This window comes from Ammodytes marinus (genome assembly GCF_949987685.1).
Source record: "Ammodytes marinus genome assembly, chromosome: 8".
Taxonomy (NCBI): Eukaryota; Metazoa; Chordata; class Actinopteri; order Uranoscopiformes; family Ammodytidae; genus Ammodytes; species Ammodytes marinus.
The window spans coordinates 20,218,128-20,237,881 of record NC_137212.1 but is presented as its reverse complement, the minus strand read 5'-3'; the positions used below and the strand labels follow the sequence as shown (position 1 = coordinate 20,237,881).

The window sequence follows — 19,754 nt, the reverse complement described above, 5'->3', positions numbered from 1 at the left end:
TTTGTGACTCGGTGGACTTCCAACATCCTGGAGAGCAACTGAGATTTCCACGCTGGCCTATATTTGTGGATATCGAACATTTGTTTGTCCATGCTATTGGATGCGTTTGTCATTTGATAGAGCAATCTCAAATCCCAACTAGAAATGCAATTCCTGAAGAAATTGCGGTGTGAATGCTGCGCTGCTGAGCTGAAGCTGATGTTGAATAAGCTTCACTGCTGAATGTTGATGAAGAACGAAGGATGAATATATCTGAATGAACAGAATGGTTGAATAATACAATGTATGAAAAATTTGGAATATTTGGAAGTTTGAATGGACTTTCTAGCTGAAATTATGAATTAATTATTTTTCTTTCTAAACTCATCTGAGGTCATAATTGAGTCATAATCAACATCTGAGCAAAGTTAGAAGAAAATCTGTGTAAGTCTAAAATTTTGCGTTAACCGGGATTTGAACCGCCAACCTTTGGTTCTCTACAATCATATGAGGTCATCTTTGAGTCATGATTGACATGTGTGCAAAGTTTACCTGCACTCTACATTCTAACATTTTTTAGCTCCAGCTTTGCGTTTCGCCGATTTCCTCATTCATTCCCTATGCAGATTTTTGGTGTAATAAACCTGTAATTATCTCTGAAGTTATGCATTTTATGAAAAAATTGTGAATTATGGAAATGTGCTCCTGTGCAAGACGAACATGAAAAACCTTGAATGGAGTTTCTACGTTGAAGTATGAACGAGTAGGAGGAATCATAATTTTGTATGAAACATTAATTTCATAAATGGTTAATTTTCTTTGAAGTTATGAATATTATGAAAAAACTGTTCACTAACAATTGTTGTCTGAACTATGCTGAACATTTAGATACTTGAATCAAGTTTGTCGGATGAATTTTAAGTGAGGAGATGCGATTTTAAACATTTCATAATTTTGGTTAAATTGTTTATTAATTATAAAGTTATTAATTTTTTTGAAAATTTTGAATGAAAGCAAGCATGTGGAAAATGGGCTGAATATGGAGATGTTTGAACCAAGTTTGTGGAATGAAGCATGTTGTGAATATGGCGGAATAATAATACGGAATAAATACGCAGAATATCAATGCTGTGAATGCTTTCAGCATTCACACCAATTAGAACCCTAATCCCCAAATACTTTTAAAATGGACTGTACTGCAGGGTTCGCTTCAGTCTTAGCGTCTTATTTTTACACTGTGCGCTGGGAAAACCACAATTTGGAGATCAAAGAAGAGAAATAAAATGGTGAAATGTTACGATCATAACAGCTTATTAGTAATTCCACTATTTGGTGTCACAGTTGAATTAGTTCAACCTCAAAAACATTCTGAAAAAAAGTTCTATTACAACATCATATCATCTAACTTGAAAATAACTCTGTTATCATGACGGTTATTTGTCTTTCATTTTTGTTCACATCAAAGAATTTCTAAATATTTGGAGAGTCACATCATGCATTTTAGTGGGGAATTCCAACTGAAAATCAAAGTTGTACAAACATTAGCAGAAATTTAAAACCTCTGACTGAGGGGCTCAAAGCCTGTTTGAAAGTACATAAAAGTCACCAAAGCGTTCTCGCTGGGTCGCACCGAGTGACATTTCCGGCCAGGCCTGAATTGAATACCACAAGATGACTAGTTTGATCATTCTTAGTTAATGTCTTGCTCAGAATTTAATGGGAAAATTGATATCGCTCCAGTCCCATGTCTGTGCGATCTGTTAAAGGGGGAGACAGATAGCTTAGCTTAGCACAAAGTCCAAAAGAAGGGGAAAATGCTAGACTGGCTCTCTCCAAAGTTTAAAATAATCATCCAACCAGCACTTCTAATGCTTGTAAATGATTTGATCATCCATACAAACAGGTTGTGCATATCTAAAACAAGATATTAATTAGTGACCTGTACAGATAAAGAGATACTGGTAGGTGGGTTTTTGTTAGAGCCATCTAAACCATACCAATCTTTATGTTAAAAGGGATTTATTTAATGAGTGTCTTGTTCCGCACCTTCATAAGATCACTTTAATTAATTCACCCAGAGGCAGTAAGAACCATGTCTGGTATTTATTCAGACCCTTAAATGTTAAATCTGAAAGTAAACAAGAAACTCAAAATGACAAGCGATTTTAACAACTTAATATTTGTACACTTGATATTAACTTAATAGAACAACAATCTGGTCCAAATGCAGACTGATAGCCAACAGGCCTGCCTTTAAAAGACAGAGCCGGCCAATAACTAAACAAAAAATATTCCGCAGCTACTTAGTGCTCTCTCATGACTGCATATCAGGAATGCCATCACATAAACTGCTGCTGTGTTACTGTGTGCCACTATGCCTTGGAAGCATATGGTTTGCACTAAGCGCTATATGAATGTGAAGACAGAGTGTTGTTGGAGCCCTCAGATGACTGCTCACTGCTGGCCTGGCTGAATCATATTATGTGACCCAATGCTCTGTGCGTGGGGGACGTCCCACCCAGCACTCAGTAGCTGGCAGTGGCTTTGAGCAGGGCATTTTGGCAGAGGGCGAATGATGTCAAAAAGAAAGCACGAGAATCTGTGGCACATTCCTGCCAATGGTGACTTGATTTAGCATTGATTTGCTGTAGTTTAAGCCTTTATCAACAGTCATTTTGAGGGACTTTACTTTTGGTACTTCAATTGTACGCAACTTTATATTTCTACTCCTCTACATTTTAGAGAGAACATTGGTAGTAGAAACCAAATTGAGTAATATAACAAGGAGATCTAAACATTCCCTACACCACTGCCAATTCTTTAAACACAGAAAAGGGAGGGATTTTGGAAGGAAGGATTAACAGATTAATACAACTTGACATTTTTAAGTATCAGGACTGATGCCTTGGGGACTAACAGCTGGCAGGAGAATTGTTCCACATTAGAGGGCTTTCTACTCATCAACATGTTCATCTGGGTATCAAATTTAAGTGCTTGACCATATATGGGCCTGCACTTGACCTCCGTGTCTACCTCGACAAAATTGAGGAAGCGTGTGTGGCACCTCGTGTAAGTCCAGCTCTGGATGGGGCTAGTTGTTTGCGAGCGTGGCTAATCCACAGGTTGGCACGGGCCCAGTTGCGTGGCCATGTGTTCCTACAGAGAGCAGCATTCCCCTAAGAGCTGCTGTCAGCACAAACTCAGGAAACAGTTATACTGTTCATATTTTTACAAGCTGCCTCTATGTGCAGCTAATGTGAATCATAAGTTAATCACTGCCAGCTGCCCTGCTCCCGCCAGTCTCTATCATGCTAGCTGCCCAGGCTCAAGGTATGAGGAGAATCTTTCATATGCCACATTAATCTCTGGCCAGATATTCATCTTCGCTGACCATCCTGCACTACTACTCACTCCTGCACTTTTTCCAGTCAGCCACTGTCAGCCTGTCCCACTGCAATGAGGGAGTGTTTTGACCATTGACCTGCTGATACCTGAAGGCAGAGTTGGAGAGGATTGTGCAGGTGAGGCTATAAGATTGATGGACTTCAGTTTAATAAATACTTTTGAAGGTGGAAAGGTTAAGGAGAGCATGGACAGCTATGTAAAATACCCTTGTGTGCAGTCTATAGCAGCAGAGTAATATGGCCACTGTGTGAGGAAGGATAGTGTTGGGGGAAGATGTCAATACAAACCTTTTGCAAATATATAAACTAGATGGTGTAGGAGACCCCACCAAGGATATCCAAGTTAAATTTAAGACATAATACCTTTTTAATGCCACTTACAATTTAATTTAACGCCAAAGCGATCCTTACAAAAGTAAGAAGAATATAATGGAAATGTTGACGCATTCTGAGGTAGTTTCAGACCTTTGAAAGGGAAGTTCAATACTTTGTCGGTGAAATTCAATACTTTTAAAGCTTAATTTAGAGAATATTAAATGTGATGCTTTTTTAACGCTTTAAAGGCCCTGCGGATACCCTTTCCCACTCTTTTCTCAAATAGCATAGCTCATGTCAACCTGAGTAGCTCAGTAAAGTCACAGTGAAGTTTGTGTGTCATTCTGGGAATTACGTGGGGTCCAGCGAAAAAACTCAGATCTTAAAAATCAAAATATGTTGTGCACAAATATTACACTAAGTTGAGGCACTCTTGTTGCGTTAAAGGGAAGTAGTTCTGGCTCTTCTTACTGAGGCGTGATGAGGTGGAAAGAAACCTGAAGATTCATGAGCGGTCCTGCTCTGCTCCTCGTTCGTCTTGCTTCACCTGCGGCTAACTGTCCCACTAGGGAGTGGGGATCAGACCCTGTCCTCCACAAGCCCTGCATTCTCCACAAACACTCGGCCTCCCCCTCTCATCTCCGCCCTTTGTAGCCCAACATTAAGCCCCTCTGATGGATGAGGGGTGGCTTCTTTGGCACAGACTGGTGGGAACGCTTCTGGTTCTGGTTAGCAAGCTAAAGCTGTGCTTCAGAGACAGACTATAGAATCCTGACTAAAAGCTAAGCTAAAGCTAAGCCAGCCCCGCAGGCCCCAGTGTGAAGAGCACAGCCAGGGCTCGGGTATTTTTGGGGCCCCCCCTGAAAACTCTGTCAGTCCCGGAGAGATGAATGTCCTAATCACAAAAGGATCCTTCCTTAATCACCATCATTCTTTGAGGAATATTTACAGTAATTCATCTGAATCTTTTTCAGGGAGTTAACCGTTTGTGTAGACAGGTTGATTGAAGACTACACATTAAGAAAAGCACAAAAAAAATGAGTGACTGGCCACATGCTGCCATGAGCAAGAAATCTCAAAATATGTTTTTGTTTGGGCTGCGAGATGGATACTCATTTTCTGGATCGTTGTAGAATGATAATGGCTGGAAGACGGAAGGTGTAGAGTTACGAGCCATGAACATCCCCCTTCAGAGCAGGAACTCTTAATGCAGCTCTGTGCCGTCTCTGCCGCCACTCTAATTCAATTAGCTTGCGTCAATCACTGCTGAGGTATCAAACCACCTCACACTAATATTTGCAGAGGGGCTCTAATATCAATATGCGCAGGTAAAGGCAGTGGATTCTCCCCTCCGCAATTATATAACCACATATGGCTGAAGCAGTGAATGACAACATTTACCACCCATCTCTCTGTGAGCACAGGCCGCCATGGTGGAACAGCCATCTCTATGAGAGGCCCTACACACACACACACACACACACACACACACACACACACACACACACACACACACACACACACACACACACACACACACACACACACACACACACACACACACACACACACTCACTCACATACTCGTGCCACGCCGATCACCAAATGTATTTTAACTGGCATATTTTAATATTAGCTTCAGAAAAATGACACTAGTATTTACAAAGTAAAATGAGTCTAAATGGCCCATTTGGGCCAGAATAAACACACATTTAGCTATGAGGTCAGAGGCTGCCACACTAGAGGCAGGTTGGTTTGATAATTTTGTCAAAATGTTTAATGTCCTGCTAAACCGTTTGGGAAAAACAAGTGCGGCGCTGATATTGACTTTGGCAGCAGCCTACATACTCAAGGCTTTAAACATGTAAATCAAATGCTCCATCTTCAGGCAAATGTGAGTAGACGTTTCATGCCCGGTTAGCTGCACCGTAGGTCCCTGCCACAACCCACCTATTTGACTCCTCCACCCCACCCTGTGTCCATACCGTGTGATAGGGCACTACAGTGTTTGTGTGAATATAGGTGTGTGTGTGTGTGTATGTGTGTGTGTGTGTGTGGGGGTGTGTATTTATAAGTGCTTTTAGGTCAAACATCTTGATTTGATTAAATCTGTAAATTTGGAAATTGCTGCAATTTTAAGGCAGCATTGTCATCACGTCAAAAGTCTGTAGGAGCTTAAGTTTGGGAGGCAACATGAACTCAAGAGATTACTTTTATTGCATGATAGGCACTTAAGTTACATATGTAAGGGAAAAGGGTATTCTCCCCCTCGAACCACTCACAGTCACACACAGTCACACACACACACACACACACACACACACACTGTTCAGATGTCCCTCATCAAGCAGCCAAAGGAACAAACCGAGGTCTCACATCCAATATGTCACCCTGCCTGTGTAACCGCTGTTACAGCATCCCCTACTCAGGTCCCTTTCACTTTCCATTCCTCTCCTCGTGCTGGTAATTGTGCATGCCGCCGAGAAAGAGGCACTGAAACCGCAAGGTCATCTTGACAGCTTTCTTCTCTTGCTTTCACGGCTTGAAACAACACATCACCTTCCAGATGCTTCCAGGCCGAGCCAACGTCTGTGAGGACGGCTCGGGCGTTTACATCCAGGCGGTTTCACCGTGCCGGGCCCGCTGCACTGTTTGTGCTGGAAGTCTGCTGTGCCTCACACCCCAATCACACGCAATCATGTGTGCTTCCTGGATTACTATATGTAAACTCCTCTCACTCACACATACTCCCGCACACAGAGACATACATGGGTACAGATGCATGAGCAGCTCTTAAGAGTAAGAAAGCCATCAAACCTCATTCTGTCATACGCCTATGCTGTATATACTCCCATAAATGTGCATATACACACACACACCCAAAGAGCGGACCACAGGGTTAAAAGAAAGCATGTTTACGTAACACAATCACTGTTGTAACACTGGGTTTATGACGCCTGATTCCATCCACTCTTTCTCAATGTTATTAAACTGTAAAAGGCTGTTTTCCTTTTTCTACCTCCCTCGTTTTCGGCACATTGTTTAATACAGTACACACTGTGCCTCCTGACGACACTCAGGCTCTGTAACTCTCCTCTGCCGGCTCTCTGGGGAAATCATCGACACTAATAGGAAACATGCTGCACCACACACACACACACACACACACACACACACAACGCAGTGACATGAAAGGGTTATCCACTTCTGAAATGTCCTTGAACAAGACAGCTGCAGGTTTTGACATGCATATTTGCATACTCTCTGGTATTTACAGTAAGACAGCTTTCTGAAAGCAGAAATGAATATATTGTCACTACACTCAATTCATTTCTTCATGATTATTTACAAGAAAATTGGACCGAAATTAGTAATTTTCTTCTTTGCCAAAGATGTAACAATACTGGCACACTAAATCATGCTTAATTGTCCTCAGTTTTGTTACTTTCTCTTTAAAAGTATCTACAGTTCATCTTGTGTACACAGTTATCTATTATCTAATGCAGTTTTTTTGTATCTGTTGTATGATCATGTCTCAACAAATCAAGTGTCTAAGGCAGGAGATGATGCCTTGTAAAACAGCTCACAACATAAACACCAAACAATGATCCTATCACACTGTCGTGGCAGTTAACCCTCGTTAATGAGCGAGAATCGTGTCCGGCCAAGCGGTTTGGTCATCGCGCTGATGCTGTCGTATCCAGTGGAGATAGGGGACCTTATGAACACTGGTTCAGGTGCCAGATATAGAGCTGAGGATGTGTCACGTTGACCCTGTGATGACCGGCACAACCCCTTCTTCCCCTGAGGGATGTCTAGGATGGACTTTGTTTCCAGTGCAAAACGCCAAATGGGTTTATCAGCAGGACCGAGAGGCTTATCCCAACATGATCTAAGTGGGTTCTCCCTGTGGCTCGGCCTTGATTCAGGATGATAAATAGGTGAATAACAATGGAAACACAGTGGGGCAAGTGAGGATTATAATACTATCAGCAGCATGATTAATAGAGGAAGAAAGTTCAACTGACCCGGGTTTGTTTGTACAGTTCTCTGGATACTCAAATGTCATGAAAAGGTTGAAAATGGTAAATGTTTTGTCATTCGGGGCCTTTTTCCAAGTGAAGATGTTGTTGTTCTTCATCTTTATCCAATGAGAGTATTTTTTGCTGACTTCAGTTAGAAAAAGTTGACCTTATCAGACTGTGATGTCACATGACTTTACCTCACATATTTGAGTTAACTGCAGATGCCAGATCAGAAGAACGTTATACTGTGACAGTGCTGTGACAAAGCCTTACATTACCGTTGGTAGAATGTTCCACTAATTTATCTATTGTTTAAATGTTTCTATTTCCCGACCTTCTGACACATTTATAGTTGCCTGTATGACACGTCTCAACAGCTGAACACATCCATGGAGGACTCACCCGTCTCTGGTGCCGTCCATGGCAGCCATTGGGGACAGGTGGTGAGGGCTGCCGAGGTCCCGTTCCAGTCGGTGTTGCCGAGAGGGCAGGTCGACAGTGGAGGCAGAGGTGGGGTTAGAGGTAGGGGAGAGGAGCTCCACTGTGGCGCTGTGATGGGGGGTGCTGGAGCCAGTGTACAGGCCTGAAAGACAAACAAAGCTAATCCAGTAAACGTGCTAAATAAACTCCAGGGCCCTGTGTGCTCCACATTTCCTTCAAGCAAATTATAAGCTATTTCATGGCAACGGGAATTTGTTTTGACAACCCCTCATCCAATCAGAGAGCTTTGTAAAAATGAAATGTTCTGTGTTTGCGCTGTTTGTAATTTAGGGTACATTGTTTCTGCTGCCACGGGGATTGGCCTTGTTTGTCCTTGCAGCTGTTTGTTCTTAATACACAATAATGAACTAAAATGTTACATGTGTTTGAACAGTGACTTTAAACAGTAGGCGGAATTTAAAAGGGGGAAGTAAGGTTACTGGATAGCCTCTGCTGTGTGTGTATGTGTTGCATGCCAACGCTCACGGTTATGACGTTGTGATCACGCGGTTAAGTTATGTATTTCTGCATGTGCACGTCACCATGCACATTGGACTGTGTCGTTTTCTTTAAACTTCTCACACACAACTGGAAATGTGCAGAAAAAAAGAGAAAATAACAGTTCTTGACTCCGTTCCAAAATGTCCAATATGTCTTCCACTATTCAATCATTGAGCATTTCTAAATCATATTTGATTAACATTTTGTTGACACAGTGGTCTGTAGGGGGGAGGTTATTTTCTACTGAAGCCAGATGCATCTGTGGACAGCATTTAAACACAGATTTAGAATGCACTGCAAACTAGGACTTCAACTGAGAGTTTTTATTATAATGTTATTTATTAATTTTTTTTTTTTTTCTTCATATTTTTATTGGGTTTTTTCTTTTTATAAACACAACAAAAACACCCACAAGGAACAATTGTCTCGTCATGAGTATACATTGCAAATTTTAACAATGAAAATAAGCATAGATTATACAAATATCAAAATATCAAATTTATAACACAAAATAAATAGTTCAAAGAAAGTAATGAGAGAGAGATAGTTAAAAAAAAAAAAAAAAAAAAAAAAAAGGGGCAGGGGGATTAGTCTTGGGGCAGGGCTGATAATGAGTTAAAGTAAGATATAAAAGAATTCCATTTTTTTGTAAATTTAGTGGAGCAGCCTTTTACCGACAGGGTTATTTTTTCTAATCTAATAAAGAACATAACGTCCTTGAGCCAGACCGATATGGATGGGGGATTGGGAGACTTCCACATTAGAAAGATTCGGCGTCGTGCCAGAAGGGAAGTGAAGGCTAGCACCTCTGATTGCAAAGAGCCAACACGGAGCCGTTCTGTTGGGGTCCCAAATATAGCAATCAAGGGGTCTGTCCTTATTTGAACCCCAAGAACCCCCGACAAAATCACAAAAAAGTCAGTCCAAAATTTAAGTAATCTGGGACAGTAAAAAAACATATGACTAAAGTTACATGAGGAGGCATGGCATCGGTCACATTGGTCCAAAACATTTGGATACATTTTAGACAGTCTAGCTTTGGTGAAATGGACTCTATGTAACACTTTAAACTGAATAAACTGCAGCCTGGCACAAGGAGAAGATGAGCGTATACTATGCACAGCTTTATCCCACCATTGATCTGTCAGATTTATCCCAAGTTCACTCTCCCAAGCACTTTTGCTTTTGACAGCTGAATCATTTTCCAGAGCCATGAGTTTGTCATACATCTTAGATATTAGTGATTTCTGTTGGGGTTTTAAGGTCAAAAGGTCTTCCCATGGCTGGTTAATAGAGAGCAAAGGATAACATGAAAAAAGAGAAGAGGCACAGTGCCTAATTTGAAAATACATAAATAAATGGGATGTAGGTAAATTAAAATCTTTAGACAAGTCTGAGAAAGTAGCAAAAGTGCCGTCCTTATAAAGGTCTCTAAAAACTTTAATGCCTCGGTTTTGCCATAAGATGTAGGAGATATTCCCAACAGATGGGGGAAATAGATGATTGTTCACTATGGGCATCAGAGTGGATGCAGAAGAAAACTTAAAATGGCGCCTAAATTGGAACCAAATCCTCAGTGTAGATAGCACAATAGGATTCTTAGTGAAACTAGAAGGGTTAATGGGCAATGCAGATGTGAGTAAAGCCGGTAGTGTAGAGGAGAAACACGACTGGGTCTCAAGCTTACACCATAATAGATCGGGAGATTGAAGCCAATAAATTAATTTATGTATTTGCGCTGACCAATAATATAGAGGAAAATTTGGTAAGGCAAGACCACCGTCAGATGTGAATTTTTGCAATAGAGACTTTTTTACCCTGGGAGTCTTACCTCCCCACAAGAAGGAAGTAATAGTCTCATCCAATGACTTAAAAAACTTTTTAGGCAAAAATAAAGGAGTGCACTGAAAAAGAAAAAGAAATCTTGGCAAGACATTCATTTTTACCACATTAATCCTACCTATCAATGACAGAGGAAGAGAATTCCACCGCTTGAAATCTAGTCCAAGCTGGGTAACCAAAGGGACATAATTGGCAGAATAGAGAGAAGGCAAGGTGCGGGTCACATTAATCCCTAAATATTTAAACCCCGAGGGGCTGAGCTTAAAAGGAATATCGGACTGTTGGAGTTGTAAAGCTAGGGTGTTTATAGGATAGCATTCACTTTTAAGTAGATTAACTTTATAACCTGAGAAAGAGCCAAATCTCTCCAGTAATGATAAAATTGGCGGAATAGTAGTCAGGGGGTCCGATATATACAAAAGAAGGTCGTCAGCATAGAGAGACAATTTTAAGTCAATGCCAGAACGAGGAATGCCGTGAAAGTGGGGGATAGATCTTAAAGCAATGGAGAGGGGCTCTATGGCCAAAGCGAAAAGTAAGGGGGAGAGGGGACAGCCCTGTCTAGTACCACGTGATAATGTGAAATATTTAGAACGGGAATTATTTGTGTGGACACTTGCTTGGGGGTTGGTATACAGAAGTCGAATCCAATAAATAAACCTGTTCCCCAGGCCAAACTGTTGCAGAACTTCAAAAAGATATCGCCATTCTACTCGATCAAATGCTTTCTCAGCATCGAGCGAAATAACAACTTCGGGCGTTGAGGTATTTATAAATTTTTAATAAACATGCCCATCACAAGTTCTCAGGGCCTAATATTATTTCTGCCTTAAATGCAAAAGTATTCATTTAGCAGTCGATGGGAAGTAATTTTTTTTTTTAATTGTTTAATAAGCTGGATCTAGCAAGAGTTCAGACATATTTGCTCGAGTGCAATTTCCAGTTTTTGTTTTTTTGGCACATACCAGTGGACTGTAATAGAAAAGACCTTTCCATCGGTTCTTTTGACAAGTTTCCACTGGATTAATCCGAAGATTTGTGTGAAAATATATTAATCTAAGGGCCAGTTTCACAGACATGGATTAAGCCTAGCCCAGGGCTAAATGGAATTTTGAATGGAGATTGTCCACTGAAAGTACCATTTATTCCAGAACTAGGCTTAATCCATGTCTGCGAAACCGGCCCTAAATGTCCAGTCATAAATTAGACATTGTAGACACCCATGTCTTGATTATAGAGTGTTAGACTTCATCTCCACTGGTTTTACCAACACAATAAATGTACTCTTTCCATCCTCTGTCCATTTATCGGCTGATTTCTTTCCCAGCATCCGCGAGGAAAGCATCGCGCTGACTGTCTGGCCCAGTTAACCAGCGACGAGAGGAGAAGACAGCAGGAGATGAAAGGAAGAGAAAAGATCGGTGCTCCTGGTTTTTGCTGTTTCCAGGGCCCAGCTGTTCTCAAGTGGAAGCATGCCGAGGCCCTGATCTGACAGCACTCTGAAATGGCTACAAGCTTGATTCATTACCCCCAAATCATCAATCACAGACCTTAAATGTTTTCCCCTTTAGCCCCAACATCTGCTACCAGACCGGCAAAAACAGTCGGCAAATAATGGCCGTGATTGCCTCAATTTCATCGCTAGTTCCTTAGTGGAGGGAGAGAGCGGATTATGTTCTGAAGATGTTGTGAATTGACTCTGAAAGGCTCCTAGTCACAGTTCAGGAAGAAAGCTGTGTGTGAGAGGGAGACGGAGAGGTATACTGTATATCAGCCTCTCAGCAGGAGCAGGTAAACCTCTGCATTGACACTAGGATGAGTCCTTCCTCTGGCTTATCAGGGAACACTCCCAATTAGGCTCTATACAACCTAGAGGGGTTCTTCGCAAATCCCGCTGCAGCCATGTAAATGAGAGCAGATTTATAGCCGGCCAACAGTAAAACAAGCTTAGCTCTGACTGGAAGCATGACTCAATTTCTGCACCATAAGTGTTAATGATGGGATGGCTGCCCACCCTGCTCCACCTCTTCCACGCATCCCACTGAACCTGAAACCAAGTGAAAGTAGTGTAAATGTGGGATGCAACATCTTGGCCTCCGGGAAGTTAAGTTAAGTGGTCAGCAACAGTGCAGCGCCCCTTGAGCAGTTTGGGGTTAAGGGCCTTGCTCAAGGACACAATGGTAAAGATGTTGGGCACTGTAGATGGAATACCAGCCACCATAGCAACACCACATCTCTGATCACTTTGGCATTGGCTCACGAAAAAAGCAAGCTCCCCTGGGCTCTGAAACATTTAAAACAAGAGAGCAAGAAACCTCAACTCAAGAGGCAAAGGGAGACCGAGGGGAATAAGCCTAGACTCAGAGGCCTGCTTCGACATTCAAAGACAAGTTGAGCGTTCACAGTCTTCAACGGTGCACTGGAGTTCCAGCAACAATAACAGCGAGCGACGGGGAGCCCTGGATGGGTTACAGGCAGAAAACAAGGACACATGTGTCCATAAACTGAGGAAGCTGCGGGGCATCTCTCTCGTCTTGAAGATTGAGATAATCTATTTAGCTCTCCCTTGTTCTAACTCCAAAGTAGTGTTGACGTTTGTTGACGGTCAAATTCATCAATTAGAAGAAGAATGGAAGTTTAAAGGCCACATGTGATGAATCAAAAGGTTGTAGCTCATTCTAATGGTAATGGTATTTGCAGCCTTGGCCTGACAAGATGACAGGTTAACATGGCACGGTTGTGAAATACAAACCAAACAAACAAAAGCACAAGGTTGTATTACTTCCTTTTTAACTTTAAAAAACCAATACAGTCCAACAGCTAAGTTGTTGATATAAAATCTGTATAAGCAATTTAAGATAAATTATAGTGGTGTAATTTGTTTATGTTTGACCAAAGGCGCCATAAGTATGCTTTTTACTGCCTGAAAGCACAAAATTACCATAATACATCTGCAGGAATGTTGACATGGCTGCTGATTACCACCATGACTCGGTGATTGCTTTGCCAGGTGTTGGGATTCCTTGCGGTCAGACCTCACTTGCTGGCCTGTTCTTCTGTTTTGGAACAAATACTCCCTTGGCCATTGATATTTTGAGACTTTGCCAGTCTCTTGCACTCACATTTTGAATTGCACAACTGAGAGAGGATGGTGCTACCATCGGTGTCTAATGACATGTAGCATTAAAGCCAAATGCAAATGAGAAAGAGGTATTACTCTTTTTTCATGCCACAACCACCTTATACTATATTGTGATCAGTATAAATTTAACATTTGAAACACATAGGGCCATATCCACAAAGAATAGATTGATACTCAGATTATCCACACAGGTCGGCTGCCCTTATTGTTACACACATATCACAGGTTTTTCCAGTGAAATTCTTTGTAATAGAGCGAAAACATTTGTGAAAAGAGGGAGAGACATACACAGAGAGAAAGAGAAAGAGAAAGATAGTAATTAAACTGAGATAATGGTTTATGTGGCATTAATATATATATATATATGGCCAGGCAGTGTGTGTGCATTTTACCCTTTGATTGTCCTTTGTGAATGGGACACTCTTTTTCTCTGATTTGCACAGGTTTAGCAAACACAAAAGCGGCGCAATGTTTTGTGGATTCGGCCCATAGTCACAAGAAAATAAGAATCAATATGGAATGAATAATAGAATATAGATTTGTGATTTAAGATACAGAAATATATAAATGTATTATAACGGGTAGCTCGGGAGTTGCATTGTCCTTCATCTGTGTAATTTCTCTGAAGAATGCTTGACAGTAATGTAATAGATACAACAATGAAAGGTACACAGAGAGCAGCTGTTGCCAACAGAAGTATAAAATTACCTATAATGACCTCATAAGGAGAAGAGGCTACATTATCAGAGTGATAGATGATAGAGCGGCTTTCAATGCGCACCTGTGAAGATGTCTTGGCCAATTCCAGGGGAACGAACGTCTTTGCCGTTGTAGAGGTGCTGCGAGGACGCGGAACTCTGGAGATGCTGCATGGACAGACAGTCACTCAAGATGTCCTGCTCCAGGTGAGGACAGGGCCGAAGCTGTTGATCAAAAAATCACAAAAAAAGAAAAACAATAATAAAACAAAATATATATTTTATGAGTCATGATATTGAGTCATTTAAAGAGAACTCTAGCTAGTTTCCAAGATTACACAACCGAAGAACAAAGCACAAATACAGTTTTGTCCTTTTTTTTAAAGGTTGGACCCTATGTGAGGCGTGCGTTTTGCTTTGTTTTCTGTTTTCGCAATAATGTGATTGTAATGTTAATTTGAAACAGTAACTCTGCGGACGCGAATACATTCTCAGTCAGGGGGAACCCGAGGGAAGATCATACACTCTTTTTTGAGTCGTGCGTTGGCCTTGGACATTCCGGGTAAGTGATCACTGCACCAACTCAGAGCCAACGTGAGATTGCTTCTGTTTCAGTCCCTGCCAACGGTAATGGGGGCAACTGAAGACACATTTCAGCTGGAGAGTCCATCACACGCCACAAAACCTAAACTTAAGTAAACTTGTGTCGGTCGTAGAAGTGGGACATCTGCCTTATGGATCAGTGGAACAGCTGACCTCTGTTTTATACATCAGTGGAGTTCTCTGCAATAAAACCTTACAGTTGCAGAGATACAGACTTTCCTTCGCCCAGGAGACTTACCTTCAAATAACCTGTAATCTCAACACAGGGACTGGGACAGGACAATAGGTGATTAGAAAAATTACATTTTGTGCCAAAATCAAGAATCACTGTTTGGAGAAAAGGGAATAAACCAAAGGTCTCAATGGCATCTGCTTTGGACAAACAATAGCAGTGGACATGATTTGCTCCAGTAGATTTACTATTTATTTATAAAAGCCAGTTTAGTGTTTTGTTCCGTGCCACAGGCCTCCATTGTTGTCCACAAACTAATAAAACACTTCAATGGCTTGTTGATGTGTTTGCACTGGATGACATGTTTCTTAAGTATGATGTACGAATATTGAATTACTCTAAACACTGCAATTCAAAATCCACCCAGTTTACATAATTAAATCCACCCACTGTACATAATTAAACATTCAAACATTGATCACGTTTAACATACAGTATAAATCAATCATATATTTTTTATTCTTCAATGTAAAGGTTTCAACTGTTATATGTTAGCAAGCTAACGTTACCCGTTTCAGTCTTTCAAAGTTACATCCTGCTGTTCGGTACTTCTTGTTGTGATTTCAACACACAGCCTTGCATCCAAAATCAGCAAACAGGCGGTTATTATATACTTGTTTAAAATCTTAACTGGATTAGAAGTTTAGTTATCATTTTTAATAATGTTCTGCAAGCTGTATAAATGTTAAAAATTCCTATACGAATATGTGAATAACCTTTTTAAGTTGTTTTAAATTTGAAATCCAACATGTGGCCTTTGATCATTGATGGGTAGAACTGAAATAAACATTGTCCCTGCCACAGCGGATGAGCACGTACACTGATTAGTCAGATGTTGCTTCCCAAACTCTATCTGTAAAAGGACCATCACTAGGATGAAATAGTTGGTTTCTGTTTTTTTTTGTCACATGATTAAATGCAGCCACCTGACTTCCCTCTGCAGCTACAAAACCGAACTGCTTCTTTTCCATAAACCGTCCCAAAACTCTTTTTTCTCTGCTTTCCTCTACAACATCCTCCCGTTTAATTCAGTGATGTACAAATCTCCACTTACTAAACACTTGGCTGAGTTTGAATTTAGGAACAGCTGGTGCAACTCGCTCCGAATAATTTGAATCCAATACATGTGGCCTCAGTTCATCGGGAAATCAACGTGTAGTAGACCAATGCAAAAGCCAAGTTTGTATATTTTCGTTCCATCATGCTGGGATATTAACTATCTAGAAAATTACACATTTCTCAGCGAAGTGTATAATAGCAATGATAACTTTATGATGCCAGGAGGCCTGAAAAACCCAGCAGTGTTGTGGTGACTCATTTGGACCAGTAAAAGTCAAGTGTATCTTTAAAAGTGCTCCAGTTACAGATGACAAGGTCGATATTGTTCACCAAGGTTTTTGCTCCATCCTTGTTCCAACCCTATCAATCTGCCCATCCTCTGTCCGTCCATCCATCCATAAATCCAAACTTTTTTTATTCCAGTGATTTTGTGGTTGGATTGTGGCTGGAAACATTGTTCAGCATTATCACAAAAGTCCAGGCTACTCTGATTATTCCCAATATTCATCCGCAGCGATGAGCCAATTGAACAACCTTGGCCGCGTTTCCCAGATTCGTTAAGAGCCTCTTTGGAGCTAAGTACTTCTTTGGAGCGCTCTTAAGAACGCTGTGAAAGAAGAATGCGTTTCCCAGATTCGTTCTTAGCGAAAGTAGCTCTTTCACTAAGACGGAACTGTAAGATGGAGCTGACCCACTCTTACAACCTTCTTAGCGACCAAATCGTCAGTGATCATGCCGCGTCAGGGAAATTTATTTCCTCCACTTTTCGAAATAATAAAACAATGCTCAATGCGGACCACGGGGTATATATGCGCTAATGGGCTTGATTACTACTTGGATACACTTGTTGCCACACACACACCCGCACCCACACCCCCCTTCCCCACACACACACACACACACACACACATGCGTAGCCTAATCAGAGCCTAATTCCACCAGTGTGGGGGAGACTACGGGGCGCTGTGTGTTACTTATGCGCTGATAAAGAGGTGGGTGATCGAATCGCCTGGCATCGATTTATTCAGTTTCAGCACCACCGCGGTGGACAGCTCCCACTAAAGAGCTTCTTTCGCTTCATCTTACGGCTTCTCCAAAGATGGCACTTAAGAAGCCATCTGGGAAACACCCGTATCTTAGCACTCCTTCTTAGGCGAACCCTTCTTTCGACCCTTCTTTGGTCCCAAAGAACGATCGAATCTGGGAAACGCGGCCCTTATCTGTACTGACTTCAATCTTTTTAGGACCTTCTCCTCCATGTCTGGCTACTGAAATCACAGATGATTGAACTTTACAGCGTTATTCTGCTCCACAGTTTTACAGCTGGCATCGCCCATGTTGCGATTTTAACACTTAAATACTGTATGTCAGTGAATGTGCATGTGCATGTCCTTATGAGTTCCTCCCAGAACATTCATCACATGTAATTGGGGCTCTGTTTTCCCCACAGCGACACTCCTAACAGTTTTTCTTTCTTTCTCGGGGCCACTCCAAAAGTGGAGCAAGAGCGTTTGTTTGACATTTGTCCATAACATCTGGCCACTGGGGGATTCGGCAGCACAGCTTATTAACAATGCTACAAGCACACATGTGTTTCCCTTTACAATGCAAAGCAAAGGAACACATCATCAAGCCTGCCACTATCCAGCCCCTTCCACAACAATGAGGCCATTCTCCATTATTTACCAGCTTCCAGTAAGGGAAAAGAATGGGCTTTTGACCATGAACATGATGAAATGTGGTCTAACCTGATCTATTGTTGGAGCAACGATTCTCAAAGACACCCCTCTCCCCTACCCTACCCCTCAATTAAGTCAACTAAATGGATCTGGGGATAATGCACATCATATGAGGAGGAGAGATTATATAAAGTGGTCTGTTTGGAAAACCTGTAACCCTACTGTATTGACTTGAATGAAGTCATACTAGAAGCTGTCCAAGAAATTGGTGCACAGTAGCTGTTGAATCTTGAATAGCAGCGTAGTCTAGTATGTGATATACAGAAAAACTGCCCACATCTATGTACTCCCACTATCCAAAATAAGACGCAATATGTCTCTTCCTCTTTTAGTTTTCATAGTATATATAATAATGTTCTTTGTCAATTCCAAGTTAGAGTAACAATTTATCTTTTGCCTTATGTAAATACATTTTTTTTTTTTAAACTTCAAGTGACAGAAGTCTTAAAATCAAAAAAATTCTGACATACTTCAGAATGAAGTACCTGACATCAGATCACAGGGGCCCACTTTTTAGCTTTCCGTTTCTGCTTAAATCTCTTGATCTATGCGTTCCATCCTCTCCTGTAGAAGGTGTCTTACCTTTCTACGCACCTGTTGCTCTTTGGCCGAGTGGATCTTGACATGTTTGCGTAGGGAGCTGGGATCTGTGTAGCGCTTGGTACATCCGGGGATCTGACACGCGTACGGTTTCTACGAGCAGAGAGAAAACAACCAGCTTTAAAACGTGAAAAACATTTAAATTCACTTTGTTGTTAGGACAGAGACACAAGAAATTAGTTTGAAATCTGCTGAAGTAAAAGCAAAGTTAAAGTCCTACCTTTCAGCTGAGAGTGACAGAATTTGAGGTAAGAAGAAGAGGGAAGAAGAAGGCATGAAAAAGAAAAAAGAAAAGATCCATTATAAAATAGTTCAATACCAATGAATTTCCCTATTGAGTTTTTTTAATTTATTCAGGACTTAAAGAGCTGGTCTGTGTTCTGTTTTACATGCCGCTGCTCGCATGTCTGGCTTTGTTTTCCTCCTCCCTTGGTACTGCCAACATCAATACTTCATGGTTAACATCAGAATCCTGATTTAGAAGTGCATATCAAAAAACATGCTGAAAATAAGAAAGTAAAAGCAAGTACAGCAAAGTCAAGAAACAATCGAAAATATTACAATAAAACTATGAAAAATTATATGCAAACAGAGGATATGTGTGCGTGTGTGTTTATATATATACACTGTATATACACACACACACACAAGATTAATATGAACAGTTAATAGTTAGGAAATACATAACATGTTAAGTTATGAAAATAGGGCTGTAATGGGACATTTTCTACATTAAATCAAGTGTATCAATAAAAAGTAATACATAATTTAAGCTGTCTAGTAGTTCTGTATATCATCATTCAGTATGTCAGTGTGTGAAGAGGGAGATGTAGGCAGATTAGACTACCAGACATGACATCTGTAAAACGACTACACTTTCATGGAGTTTCCTCGTCATTTCACGTTCTCCTCATTAACCAAGCAAATATAGCATGTAGCTAGCTGATTGAGGGATTTTTCCCCCCACGGCAATTTTTCTTTCATCCTCAGGAATATAAGTTGGCCATTAAAGTGTAAGGGGATACGCGTCTTTATTAGCTCTGCCTCCATACCTCAAACTTTTCTGTAAGTAAGCCATTGTTATTGCAAGGCGCTTATAGTGCCACTCATCTCCGCCATGTTTGTTTTGCCAAGC

At 41.0% G+C, this 19,754-nt stretch overlaps 1 protein-coding gene across 2 annotated transcripts in view; it reads right to left on the bottom strand.

Moving 5' to 3' along the window:
• The window catches only part of glis1b (GLIS family zinc finger 1b), an 80,767-nt gene that overhangs the window by 3,308 nt on the left and 57,705 nt on the right, over nt 1–19,754 (bottom strand). The window contains exons 6-8 of one of the 2 annotated variants that reach the window (XM_080032927.1): nt 18,602–18,712; nt 14,470–14,611; nt 8,126–8,306 (exon numbers count right to left, since the gene is read on the bottom strand). In XM_080032927.1, the coding sequence (XP_079889053.1) occupies nt 8,126–8,306; nt 14,470–14,611; nt 18,602–18,712 (434 nt within the window). The remainder of the gene's footprint in view (nt 1–8,125; nt 8,307–14,469; nt 14,612–18,601; nt 18,713–19,754) is intronic. The other variant, XM_080032928.1, reaches the window with a different exon arrangement.